Genomic DNA, 14,306 nt, shown 5'->3' with positions numbered 1-14,306 from the left:
GCGATGCAGTGCCTTAGACCACTGCGCCACTCGGTAGCCCACATGTTTGTTCTAACCCTGCACTAACACATCCATCAACTAATCAACTAATCCTCAATCCCTGGAGTGGTTGAATAAGGTGTGTTAGTTCTGGGCTGGAACTAAAGCCAGCAAACCCTGTATCTCTCCAGGACAGGAGTAACTACTAGATTAGTGTATCTATGACTCCTGGGGAGTGTCTCAAATGGCACTCTATTCCCTATATAGTGCACTACTTCTGACTAGGGCCCATAGCCCTGCAGTGGCTCTGTTGGTAACAGCTTATTCAGTAGATGTTATTGCTAGGAGCTGATTAGAAGTGACCTTCATCTACTTCCTCTGATCTATGGACCAAAGAGCTCTCCTTATCAACTTGATCAATGTTGTCAATGTTATCAATAGTCATTGTATGATTGGGGTTGTTATATGGAAACAGCCACACAACAAACCATGAGGAGATGACTTGTGGTGTTTTTCTGACAAAGTGGGTGTACTTTAACCAGTACTATATCCATATAACAGCTCTATTTATATCACAGGCCCCGAGGCTGGAGTATTCTGACTGCTTCTGTTTTATACATTGGTGTGTGTGTGTGTGTGTGTGTGTGTGTGTGTGTGTGTGTGTGTGTGTGTGTGTGTGTGTGTGTGTGTGTGTGTGTGTGTGTGTGTGTGTGTGTGTGTGTATACTCACCCTGAGCCTTTATGATGTGTGAGATGTCCAGTCCCTGGTTCATCCTTAGTACCACGGTTCCGTACTCAAAGTCAAATGCATCGCTAAAAACACACACCCGGCACAGGACACACACTTTAATAACACACAGTTAGCACTTATCATGGCTTATTTTGTGTGTGTGTGTGTACACTGAGTATACCAAACGTTAGGAACACCTTCCTAACATTGAATTACACCTCCCCCCTTTTGCCCTCAGAACAGCCTCAATTCGTTGGTGCATGGACTCTGCAAGGTGTCGAAAATGTTCCACAGGGATGCTGGCCCGTGTTGACTCTAATGCTTTCCACAGTTGTGTCAAGTTGGCTGGATGTCCTTTGGGTGGTGGACCATTCTTGATACACACGGGAAACTGTTGAGTGTTAAAAACCCAGCAGTGTTGCAGTTCTTGACACAAACCGGTGCGCCTGGCACCTACCACCATACCTTGTTCAAAGGCACTTAAATGTTTTGTCTTGACCATTCTCCCTCTGAATGGAACACACACACAATCCATGTCTGAATTGTCTCAAGGCTTAAAAATCCTTCTTTAACGTGTCTTCTCCTCTTCATCTACACTGATTGAAGTGGATTTAAAAGGTGACATCAATAAGAGATCATAGCTTTCACCTGGATTCACCTGGTCAGTCTGTCATGGAAAGAGCAGGTGTTCCACTCTGTGTATGAGTGTGACTTACTGCAGTACTCCTACATAGCTCTGTACGCCGGCTGTGTCTGCTGTCCTCCAGTCCTTCTTGAAGCCCATCATCAGAATGTTGGGTTTCAGACGACCCAGACCTGATGCCTAGGACAGAGGGACAACAGGTTATAGCACACAGGCTGATCCTGAAAGACTTACACTACCTGCATTCAAGCAGACCTGGGACAAAAACATGGAAAATACTTATAGCTTTCCTGCCTGGTACAATAAACCCAATGGAATAATCTCCAAACTGCAAACTTCTCCCACCCTGCATGCTGGTCAACTTAAATCAAGGTCGCGTTTGGAAGTATTTCACATGATATGTATTTGACTCCAAGACCGCATCCCACTCAGAAAGGTTTGAAACCTTCTTCCAAAAAAATTAAGTGTTTCCACTTTCCAGCAATCACAGTCTTTTAATAATGAAAAGTACATTCCAAAACACAGAAGTTGAGAATAGCCTAGTAAACCATACTATCAAGTTCTTAGTTTCACAGCCTGATTAACCTTCCTGATCTCTGAAGAGGTACAGTGCCTTCGGAAAGTATTCCAACCCCTTGACTTTTTCCACATTTTGTTACGTTACAGCCTTATTCTAAAATGGATTAAATAAATAAAAAATCCTCAGCAATCTACACAGAGTTTCCCATAATGACAGCGCGAAAACAGGTTTTTAGAAACATTTGCGAATGTATTAAAATGTAAAAAACAGAAATACCTTATTTACATAAGTGTTCAGACCCTTTGCTATGAGACTCGAAATTGAGCTCAGGTGCATCCTGTTTCCATTGATCATCCGTGAGATGTTTTTACAACTTGATTGGTGTCCAACTGTGGTAAATTACATTGATTGGACATGATTTGGAAAGGCACACATCTGTCTATATAAGGTCCCACAGATGGCAGTGCCTTTCAGAGTAAAAACCAAGCCATGAGGTCGAAGGAATTGTCTGTAGAGCTCCGAGACAGGATTGTGTCGAGGCACAGATCTGGGAAAGGTTACCAACATTTCTGCAGCATTGAAGGTCCCCAAGAAAACAGTGGCCTCCATCATTTTTAAATGGAAGAAGTTTGGAACCACCAACACTCTTCCTAGAGCTGTCCGCCCGGCCAAACTGATCAATCGGGGAGAAGGGCCTTGGTCAGGGAGGTTACCAAGAACCCGATGGTCACTCTGCCAGAGCTCTAGAGTTCCTCTGTGGAGATGGGAGAACCTTCCAGAAGGACAACCATCTCTGCAGCACTCCACCAATCAGGCCTTTATGGTAGAGTGGCCAGACGGAAGTCACTCCTCAGTAAAAGGCACATGACAGCCCACTTGGAGTTTGCCAAAAGGCACCTAAAGACTCTCAGAGAATGAGAAACAAGATTCTCTGATCTGATGAAACCAAGATTGAACTCTGGCCTGAATGCCAAGCGTCACGTCTGGAGGAAACCTGGCACTATCCCTACGGTGAAGCATAGTGGTGGCAGCATCATGCTGTGGGGATGTTTTTCAGCGGCAGGGACTGGGAGACTGGTCAGGATCGAGGGAAAGATGAACGGAGCAAAGTACAGAGAGATCCTTGATGAAAACCTGCTCCAGAGCGCTCAGCACCTCAGACTGTGGTGAAGATTCACCTTCCAATAGGAAAAAGACCCTAAGCACACAGCCAAGGCAATGCAGGAATGGCTGCGAGACAAGTCTCTGAATGTCCCTGAGTGGCCCAGCCAGAGCCCGGACTTGAAGCCAATTGAACATCTCTGGAGAGATCTGAAAATAGCTGTGCAGCAACGCTCCCCATCCAACCTGACAGAGTTTGAGAGGATCTGCAGAGAAGAATGGGAGAAACTCCCCTAATACAGATGTGCCAAGCTTGTAGCGTCATACCCAAGAAGACTCGATGCTGTAATCGCTGCCAAAGGGGCTTCAAGAAAGTACTGAGTAAAGGGTCTGAATACTTATCTAAATGTAATATTTCAGTTTATTTTTAATAAATTAGCAAACATTTCTAAAAACCTGTTTTTGCTTTGTCATTATTGGGTATTGTGTCTAGATTGATGAGGGGAAAAAACTATTTAATCCATTTTAGAATAAGGCTGTAACGTAACAAAATGTGGAAATAGTCAAGGGGTCTGAATAATTTCCGAAGGCATTGTATTTGTCTGCAGGATCTCATTCACCATTGTGTTAATCACTGATAGACTATAGTTCTCTTTAATCTGGCTTCTCTTTAAAGCTAGCACTCCTCTTAACCACCCACACCACGCTACACAGTCTTATCTCCGTTCCAATGTGATAAAGACAACCATAAATGGACCATAACTCTATCTTCTCCTCTTCCTACCTCATTAATAACTAAGACACCAGTTCTGTCTGGGCTGAGCTGGGCTGGACTGAAGGGAGGGAGAAAAGCTGTGTAAAACTAGTCAAGACTGGGCTACGCTGCTACGCTGCTGCTACGCTGCTACGCTGCTGCTACGCTGCTGCTACGCTGCTACGCTGCTGCTACGTGCTACGTGCTTCGTGCTACAATGCTACGCTGCTACGCTGCGGCTACGCTGCTACGTGCTACGCTGCTCTTGTTTCTTATGCTTTAGCACTCATCTCAGCTAGCATAGCCTGTTGTAGCTTACATGTGAAGATGAAGTAACTTTCATCCCAAAATGTTAGACAACCAATCTAACCTGTCCTCTAGTCTAGTTAACTTTGAACCATGACATGTTGTTGTAACAGCTGAATAGTCATATTATATAGAAAACAGTTTTAACCTCAAAGTAGAAGTTAAACATGATCAGATAAAATATTGAATTTGGCGTTTACTACTATAGCCCATAGAAACGCATTGAATAACACATTTATAAATGGCAAAAAAATACATTTTAAAAAAATCATAAGGAATAAGATTTTGAATTGTCTGTCCTATATCTAGGAGATATTAGAAATATCGTAATTTTTTTGGACACATATTTAACTCCATGCTTCTATCCGTTTGTATGGGTTACCTTCAGACGAGTCCCGTGACACTTGTGGGTTAGGGTTAGGGTTACTGAGAACACCATCGTGTTCGTGAGAGTCTCCGCTTTCCATAGTAGTTTCCATAGTTTGTAGGCTCTTCGGATCCTACAGACTTTTTCATGAGAAGACCGATTTTCGGGACGTCTCATGGTCTGACAAACACCGCTGTAGCTCGGCCACCTGCCACCTCAGATGCGGAAGGGTGACAGGCCTGCGGTGGATAGAGATGCAGCCCATGCAGAAACTGATATCTCTAGTTTAAACTGACGGATTTTGATGGGGATTTTTTTATTATGTTGCTTAGATTGATGCACATGTGTCAATAGACTCTTAACTACGAACCATTAGGCTTGATATCTCCATAAATGGATTTATTGTACTCATGTAAGAGGCAATAATAAAAGCAGTATAGAAAGCCTTCCTATCAAAGTGTGTATCTATTATAAATGATGCATCCATGTGTAGGTTCCTGCAGCAGTCCTTAACTACCACAGAGTCGTACCCCAGGTGTTCCTGCAGCAGTCCTTAACTACCACAGAGTCGTACCCCAGGTGTTCCTGCAGCAGTCCTTAACTACCACAGAGTCGTACCCCAGGTGTTCCTGCAGCAGTCCTTAACTACCACAGAGTCGTACCCCAGGTGTTCCTGCAGCAGTCCTTAACTACCACAGAGTCGTACCCCAGGTGTTCCTGCAGCAGTCCTTAACTACCACAGAGTCGTACCCCAGGTGTTCCTGCAGCAGTCCTTAACTACCACAGAGTCGTACCCCAGGTGTTCCTGCAGCAGTCATTAACTACCACAGAGTCGTACCCCAGGTGTAACCCATATATGTGTATCTATTACAGGTGATTATAAGTCCAGGTAGTAGATGTGGAGGTGTACCTGCAGCAGTCATTAACTACCACAGTCGTACCCCAGGTGTACCCCATATATGTGTATCTATTACAGGTGATTATAAGTCCAGGTAGTAGATGTGGAGGTGTACCTGCAGCAGTCATTAACTACCACAGAGTCGTACCCCAGGTGTACCCCATATATGTCTATCTATTACAGGTGATTATAAGTCCAGGTAGTAGATGTGGAGGTGTACCTGCAGCAGTCATTAACTACCACAGAGTCGTACCCCAGGTGTACCCCATATATGTCTATCTATTACAGGTGATTATAAGTCCAGGTAGTAGATGTGGAGGTGTACCTACAGCAGTCATTAACTACCACAGTCGTACCCCAGGTGTACCCCATATATGTGTATCTATTACAGGTGATTATAAGTCCAGGTAGTAGATGTGGAACTGTACCTGCAGCAGTCATTAACTACCACAGTCGTACCCCAGGTGTACCCCATATATGTGTATCTATTACAGGTGATTATAAGTCCAGGTAGTAGATGTGGAGGTGTACCTGCAGCAGTCATTAACTACCACAGAGTCGTACCCCAGGTGTACCCCATATATGTGTATCTATTACAGGTGATTATAAGTCCAGGTAGTAGATGTGGAGGTGTACCTGCAGCAGTCATTAACTACCACAGTCGTACCCCAGGTGTACCCCATATATGTCTATCTATTACAGGTGATTATAAGTCCAGGTAGTAGATGTGGAGCTGTACCTACAGCAGTCATTAACTACCACAGAGTCGTACCCCAGGTGTACCCCATATATGTCTATCTATTACAGGTGATTATAAGTCCAGGTAGTAGATGTGGAGGTGTACCTGCAGCAGTCATTAACTACCACAGAGTCGTACCCCAGGTGTACCCCATATATGTGTATCTATTACAGGTGAGTATAAGTCCAGGTAGTAGATGTGGAGGTGTACCTGCAGGAGGTTCTCAGTTCCCTGTCTGAAGGAGTCACAGGCCACCGCAGCATAGAAGGCTTTTCTCTTCCTCTTATTCAGCCACATCTGGTTCTTCTCCATTCCAGCGTTCACATCTGTCAATGTCTCTGTTCTGGGGCCCTGGGGAGAGATAGGAGGGGATATTATATTATCTCATAGCGCTGTGTGTGTGAAGGAGGAATTGAAGGATGAAGAACTTCGTGACTTTAATAAAATGTCTGTCCTCTTACCACAAAGACTTCACATGTGAGACAGAGTCCGTAGTTCTTAGTGAAACAGTGAGCCAGGTCCAGGAGGGCCGGTCTGTTCTTAGGTGCTCCGGTCAGCACCATACACTGAGGTCTGAGGAGGGGGATAACAGTCAGTTAGCTAAATCACATTATCATTAGTCTTCTTAACATTCTACACTTTCAGGTTAGAATGCAGAGCAGTATTGTACCTGTCCCCTTCTTTTAATTTCACCTCTAACCATCAACAGAGTAGGTTTTCCTCCACTTGCCATCCATCAGCATAGTAAGAGGTGTAATACCAGTGGCTTCTGTTGGCTCTTACCTGAAGTTCTTAACATGGTCCTCTACTCCGGTCAGTGACAGAGCGTTGTTGACCGCGCTGACAAACGTCACGGCCTGAGTGGACGAGCCCCAGTTCACATCTGAGGACAACAGAACACACTGATGTTAACACTGAACTTAGAGATGCTATGTAGGAGCTATGTACATCTTATGTCATCCCTATGTACTCATTCCTTTATCAGAGTATTACTTTTGGCCAGCCCAGGCCTCCCATGTGGTAATGTACACTGGTTCTTTGTGTGAGACTGGTTCATATGTATTCTAATGTCAGCTTGATGCAAATCAATGTCTGTGTCTCACTTGGCTTCTTGACGGTGACGTAGACATAGAGGGAGATCTCGATTGCGTAGGTGAGGAGAGCAGCCCACCAGTTGATGACAAACATCACACCACAGCAGAGCACCGCTCCAAACAGAGACAGCCACATGTTGTAGTACCTGTACGCTGGCCTCCAGCCTACACAGGGGAGACATCACAGGAGACAACAGTTAGAGAGTTAGAGAGAGAGACAGAGAGAGAGAGAGAGAGAGAGAGAGAGAGAGAGAGAGATAGAGAGAGAGAGTTAGAGAGACAGACAGAGAGAGAGAGAGTTAGAGAGAGAGAGAGAGAGAGAGGGAGAGAGACAGAGAGTTAGAGAGAGAGACAGAGAGAGAGAGAGACAGAGAGTTAGAGAGAGAGAGAGACAGAGAGTTAGAGAGAGACAGAGAGAGAGAGAGTTAGAGAGAGAGAGACAGAGAGTTAGAGAGAGAGAGTTAGAGAGAGAGAGAGTTAGAGAGAGAGAGTACCTGGGGACTTAGCGTATGAAGCGTGGAAGCAGGAGAAGTTGATGAGGGCGTATGATGCCAGGAAGAAGTTGGAGATGATGGGAGCGATGACGTTCAGATCGGCTACACACACACACACACACACACACACACACACACACACAGCGACACACAACAGAGATTCACTTGAGTTGTTTGTGACATTACCAATATTAAACTAATTGGCGACTGTGGTTTATCTTAAATGTGTGTAGTGACCTCACTCACCGATGATTATGAAGGCGACAGCGATGATGAAGGTCAGAACGTAGCCTCTGATTGGCTCGTTGTTCTTGCCGTGTCCCTTGGCGAAGAACTTCAGTGCAGTGTAGATGTTGTCTTTACACAGAGCCTGAGAGGAGGTATGAGGAGGAAGAAGAGGAAGAGGGGGGGGCGAGAAGGTGAGGAGGAGCAGGAAGAGAAGGGTGGATGAAGAGGTGGGGGAGGAGGAAGAGAGAGAGGTAGAGGAGGGAGGAGTGGGAGTTAGCTGATTGTAACATAGTTTGATAATTGTTGTCATCTGGCTAGAAGGAACATGAAAAAGAGAACCGCGGGTGACAAGGTGGGGCTCTGTTTCACTCATCATAGACCTTGTAGTAGTACCTGGAACCCTCAGAGCTGATGAATGAGGATCAAGTGAGCAGACAGGTGATAGACAGTAGTAGTGACTGACCTGGAAGACTTTGGGTGCGCTGACGAGGGAGGCGAGGGCGGAGGAGAGGGTGGCAGAGAAGGTTCCTGCTGTGATGAGAGGACCGAACCCTGACACCATGGTCATCACCTGGGGAGGAGGAGACACAGGGCCTGTTTAGTTTCACTGTGTGTGTGTGTGTGTGTGTGTGTGGTTATTTTGTTGTGTGTTGTAGTGAGTTCCATTTTTGTGTTGTTGTACTGAATGTGTAACTGTGTTGTTTGATTGTTGTTACATTGTTGTTGTTGTACCTGGAAGTTGTTCATGGAGCCAAACTTGCAGCTGTTGACATCACAGGAGGAGAAGTTCCATCCCTGCTCACAGGCAGCAGTGTTGGTACCGTTACAGAACATGTTCATCCCTGTGGCAATGGTGTCGTTGATGTTTCCTGTTGCATCACGCACCACCGTGGCAGCTGATCAATTACAAAACAGAACAGACACAACATTTAGGGAGGGTTTCGTGTGTGCGTGTGCGTGCGCGCGTGCGTGCGTGCAGTCCTTACAGACACAGAGGGCGACTCCCAGGTATGTGACTCCAGTGATGAGGATGGCCAGCAGGGTTCCTTTAGGGAGAGCATCCTGGGGATCCTGCAGGAGAACCAGAGATATAGGCACCATTGTTAACAACAGCAGAAGTGATAGCTGGAGGAAACAGTGGTTTGGGTCTATGGGATCATTATCCTCTGTTGTTTAAAGTGAAGGTGCCTGTTCACAGACACAATAAAGAGTATTTCTCTCGCTCTCTTTCGCCATCCACCTCTGTCTCTCTGTCTCTCTGTGTCTCTCTGTGTCTCTCTGTGTCTCTCTGTGTCTCTCTGTCTCTCTCTGTGTCTCTCTGTGTCTCTCTGTGTCTCTGTGTCTCTGTGTCTCTCTGTCTCTCTGTCTCTCTCTCTCTCTCTCTCTCTCTCTCTCTCTCTCTCTCTCTCTCTCTCTCTCTCTCTCTCTCTCTCTCTCTCTCTCTCTCTCTCTCTCTCTCTCTCTCTCAATTCAAGGGGCTTAACATATGTTAACATTGCCAAAGCAAGTGAGGTAGATAATATACAAAAGTGAAATAAACAATAAAAATTAACAGTAAACATTACACATACAGAAGTTTCAAAAGAATAAAGACGTTACAAATGTCAAATTATGTATATATACAGTGTTGTAACGATGTACGAATGGTTAAAGTACAAAAGGGAAAATAAATAAGCATAAATATGGGTTGTATTTACCAAGCTACCAAGCTTCCAATTTACCAAGTTACCAATGACTTCACACAGGAAGAAGTTGTGCTACAGTAAAGCTACCCTAAAGAGAAATATACAGTAGTTTATAAAGCTACCCTAAAGAGAAATATACAGTAGTTTATAAAACTACTTTGTGAAAATCTGAAATGTCATAATATAATGTTAAGAAACATGACTACAAGAACACATCTCTCTGGAGTCGGATGAACTGAGTGAACTGAGATCTGTGTGGTCAGGCAGTAGTGGGTCGGTTGTGAAATAGTCCTTTTTTTGCCCTTCATACCTTCAGGTCTCCAGAGATGTTAGCTCCGGCCAGGATACCCGTGGCAGCAGGGAAGAAGATGGCGAACACAGAGAAGAACGTCTCATCTCGGAAGTCCGGCGGTAAGTTCTCCATAAATATTTTGGCTGTGGGGGAGAAAGAGAAGAGAATAGATGTGGATGAGAAGGGTGTCTCTGTGTCAAACTGGTGATTCTGTCTCTGTGTGTCATTTGACAGAGTATAGAAAAAGACATGTTCTCCTCCTGACCATGTGACCTGAGCAGGACAAACTCAGGGCTCTACTCATGAAGGTTATGTATTTGATGAATTCCTCTATCTATGTGAAGGAAACCTCTGTTGCCTCACCATCATAGTTAAAGAATCCTTTGGACTTCTTGTCGGTGGAGGCTGGGATGCCGGTTCCTACGAAGACGTTGGCGATGGCTACCAGGAGGATGATCAGCAGACCGACCTGGGCCTGAAGAGACATCAACAGGTTAGTCTGGGTTACAAAGCTTTCATATGAAACTAGAGGACAGTTACAAGGTCACACCATTCCTCTCCAACAGCTGAAGAGGAGAAACCGACTGTGATACGGAACTGAACACATAGTGATCTCAGTTACGGTCAATATCAGACATGGAATTGAAAGATGTCAAGTTGATATCAGTTGATGAATTTTCTGATGGAAACATGGGGATTTGAACCATACTGAATGTGGATCTGTCTCTAGCTGTACAGTGAAGTGCAGTGTAACGTAGTGAGACTAGCATAATGTAGTGTAGTGTATGTGTTGTGTATTATATCATGCAGTGTAGTATAATGTAGCATTGAGTAGTGTATTATAATGTAGCGTATTATAATGTAGCGTAGTGTAGCGTAGTATAATGTATTGTAGTATAATGTAGTGTAGTATAATGCAGTGTAGCATAGTATAATGTAGTGTAGTATATTATAATGTAGTGTAGTATATTATAATGTAGTGTAGCATAGTGTAGTATAATGTTGTATAGTGTAGTATAATGTAGAATAGTGTAGTATAATGTAGTATAATGTAGTGTAGTGGAGTATAATGTAGTGTAGTACAATGTAATGTAGCGTAGATTAGAGTAGCGTAGTGTAGTATAATGTAGCGTAGTGTTGTATAGTGTAGTATAATGTAGTATAATGTAGCGTAGTGTAGTATAATATTGTATAGTGTAGTATAATGTAGAATAGTGTAGTATAATGTAGTGTAGCGTAGTATAGTGTAGCATAGTATAATGTAGTACAATGTAGTGTAATATAATGTGGTATAATGTTGTGTAGCGTAGTGTAGTATAATGGAGTGTAGCAATGTAGTATAATGTTGTGTAGCATAGTGTAGTATAATGTAGTGTAGTGTATGTGTTGTGTATTATATCATGCAGTGTAGTATAATGTAGCATTGAGTAGTGTATTATAATGTAGCGTATTATAATGTAGCTTAGTGTAGCGTAGTATAATGTATTGTAGTATAATGTAGTGTAGTATAATGCAGTGTAGCATAGTATAATGTAGTGTAGTATATTATAATGTAGTGTAGGATAGTGTAGCGTAGTGTAGTATAATGTTGTATAGTGTAGTATAATGTAGAATAGTGTAGTATAATGTAGTATAATGTAGTGTAGTGGAGTATAATGTAGTGTAGTACAATGTATTGTAGCGTAGATTAGAGTAGCGTAGTATAATGTAGTATAATGTAGCGTAGTGTTGTATAGTGTAGTATAATGTAGAGTAGTGTAGTATAATATTGTGTAGTATAATGTAGAATAGTGTAGTATAATGTAGTGTAGCGTAGTATAGTGTAGCATAGTATAATGTAGTACAATGTAGTGTAGTATAATGTGGTATAATGTTGTGTAGTGTAGTATAATGGAGTGTAGCAATGTAGTATAATGTTGTGTAGCATAGTGTAGTATAATGTAGTGTAGTACAATGTAATGTAGCGTAGAGTAGCATAGTGTAGTATAATGTAGCGTAGTGTAGTATAATGTAATGTAGTGTAGTATAATGTAATGTAGCGTAGTGTAGTATAATGTAATGTAGCGTAGTGTAGTATAATGTAGTATAATGTAATGTAGCGTAGTGTAGTATAATGTAATGTAGCGTAGTGTAGTATAATGTAGTATAATGTAATGTAGCGTAGTGTAGTATAATGTAGTATAATGTAATGTAGCGTAGTGTAGTATAATGTAGTATAATGTAATGTAGCGTAGTGTAGTATAATGTAGTATAATGTAATGTAGCGTAGTGTAGTATAATGTAATGTAGCGTAGTGTAGTATAATGTAATGTAGCGTAGTGTAGTATAATGTAATGTAGCGTAGTGTAGTATACTGTAGCGTAGTGTAGTATAATGTAATGTAGCGTAGTGTAGTATAATGTAATGTAGCGTAGAGTAGAGTAGCATAGTGTAGTATAATGTGTAGTATAATGTAGCGTAGTGTAGTATAATGTAATGTAGCGTAGTATAATGTAGCGTAGCGTAGTGTAGTATAATGTAATGTAGCGTAGTGTAGTTTCATGTAATGTGGCGTAGAGTAGTATAATGTAATGTAGAGTAGAGTAGTATAATGTAATATAGAGTATTATAATGTAATGTAGCATAGAGTAGTATAATGTAATGTAGCGTAGTGTAGCATAATCTAGTATAATGTAGAGTAGTATAATGTAATGTAGCGTAGAGTAGCGTAGAGTAGTATAATGTAATGTAGCGTAGAGTAGAGTAGTATAATGTAATGTAGCGTAGAGTAGAGTAGTATAATGTAATGTAGCGTAGAGTAGAGTAGCGTAGTATAATGTAGAGGGGTATAATGTAATGTAGCGTAGAGTAGAGTAGCGTAGTATAATGTAGAGGGGTATAATGTAATGTAGCGTAGAGTAGCGTAGAGTAGTATAATGTAATGTAGCGTAGAGTAGTGTAATGTAGAGTAGCGTAGAGTAGAGTAGTATAATGTAATGTAGCGTAGCATAGAGTAGCGTAGAGTAGAGTAGTATAATGTAATGTAGCGTAGAGTAGTGTAATGTAGAGTAGCGTAGAATAGAGTAGTATAATGTAATGTAGCGTAGCATAGAGTAGCGTAGAGTAGAGTAGTATAATGTAATGTAGCGTAGAGTAGTGTAATGTAGAGTAGCGTAGAATAGAGTAGTATAATGTAATGTAGCGTAGCATAGAGTAGCGTAGAGTAGTATAATGTAATGTAGCGTAGAGTAGTATAATGTAATGTAGAGTAGCATAGAGTAGCGTGGAGTAGTATAATGTAATGTAGTGTAGAGTAGAGTAGAGTAGTATAATGTAATGTAGAGTATTATAATGTAATGTAGCATAGAGTAGTATAATGTAATGTAGCGTAGTGTAGCATAATCTAGTATAATGTAGAGGGGTATAATGTAATGTAGCGTAGTGTAGCGTAGAGTAGTATAATGTAATGCAACGTAGAGTAGTATAATGTAATGTAGCGTAGAGTAGTATAATGTAATGTAGCGTAGAGTAGCGTAGCGTAGCGTAGTATAATATAATGTAGTGTAGAGTAGCATAGAGTAGCGTAGAGTAGTATAATGTAATGTATCGTAGAGTAGTGTAATGTAGAGTAGAGTAGTATAATGTAATGTAGAGTAGCATAGAGTAGCATGGAGTAGTATAATGTAATGTAGCGTAGAGTAGTATAATGTAATGTAGAGTAGCGTAGTATAATGTAATGTAGCGTAGAGTAGTATAATGTAATGTAGAGTAGCATAGAGTAGCATAGAGTAGTATAATGTAATGTAGCGTAGAGTAGTATAATGTAATGTAGCGTAGAGTAGTATAATGTAATGTAGAGTAGCATAGAGTAGCATAGAGTAGTATAATGTAATGTATCGTAGAGTAGTATAATGTAATGTAGAGTAGCATAGAGTAGCATAGAGTAGTATAATGTAATGTATCGTAGAGTAGTATAATGTAATGTAGAGTAGCATAGAGTAGCATAGAGTAGTATAATGTAATGTATCGTAGAGTAGTATAATGTAATGTAGCGTAGCGTAGAGTAGAGTAGTATAATGTAATGTAGCGTAGAGTAGTATAATGTAATGTATCGTAGAGTAGTGTAATGTAATGTAGAGTAGCGTAGAATAGAGTAGTATAATGTAATGTAGAGTATTATAATGTAATGTAGCGTAGAGTAGTATAATGTAATGTAGAGTAGCGTAGAATAGAGTAGTATAATGTAATGTAGAGTAGAGTAGTATAATGTAATGTAGCGTAGAGTAGTATAATGTAATGTAGAGTAGCGTAGAATAGAGTAGTATAATGTAATGTAGAGTAGAGTATTATAATGTAATGTAGCGTAGAGTAGTATAATGTAATGTAGAGTAGCGTAGAATAGAGTAGTATAATGTAATGTAGAGTAGAGTATTATAATGTAATGTAGCGTAGAGTAGTATAATGTAATGTAGAGTAGCGTAGAATAGAGTAGTATAA

At 41.5% G+C, this 14,306-nt stretch overlaps 1 protein-coding gene across 1 annotated transcript in view; it reads right to left on the bottom strand.

Annotated features, from left to right (window-relative positions):
- The window catches only part of LOC120040018 (solute carrier family 12 member 1-like), a 41,677-nt gene that overhangs the window by 9,813 nt on the left and 17,558 nt on the right, over positions 1–14,306 (bottom strand). The window contains exons 7-19 of the mRNA XM_038985338.1: positions 10,194–10,305; positions 9,849–9,973; positions 8,840–8,924; positions 8,586–8,749; positions 8,317–8,424; positions 7,872–7,995; positions 7,626–7,727; positions 7,141–7,296; positions 6,821–6,920; positions 6,499–6,610; positions 6,248–6,388; positions 1,426–1,532; positions 710–792 (exon numbers count right to left, since the gene is read on the bottom strand). Of these exons, the coding sequence (XP_038841266.1) occupies positions 710–792; positions 1,426–1,532; positions 6,248–6,388; positions 6,499–6,610; positions 6,821–6,920; positions 7,141–7,296; positions 7,626–7,727; positions 7,872–7,995; positions 8,317–8,424; positions 8,586–8,749; positions 8,840–8,924; positions 9,849–9,973; positions 10,194–10,305 (1,519 nt within the window). The remainder of the gene's footprint in view (positions 1–709; positions 793–1,425; positions 1,533–6,247; positions 6,389–6,498; positions 6,611–6,820; positions 6,921–7,140; positions 7,297–7,625; positions 7,728–7,871; positions 7,996–8,316; positions 8,425–8,585; positions 8,750–8,839; positions 8,925–9,848; positions 9,974–10,193; positions 10,306–14,306) is intronic.

The sequence above is a fragment of the Salvelinus namaycush genome, unplaced genomic scaffold (assembly GCF_016432855.1).
Source record: "Salvelinus namaycush isolate Seneca unplaced genomic scaffold, SaNama_1.0 Scaffold320, whole genome shotgun sequence".
Classification (NCBI taxonomy): domain Eukaryota; kingdom Metazoa; phylum Chordata; class Actinopteri; order Salmoniformes; family Salmonidae; genus Salvelinus; species Salvelinus namaycush.
Note: the sequence above shows the minus strand (reverse complement) of the source record. Positions and strands in the feature narration are given on the sequence as shown.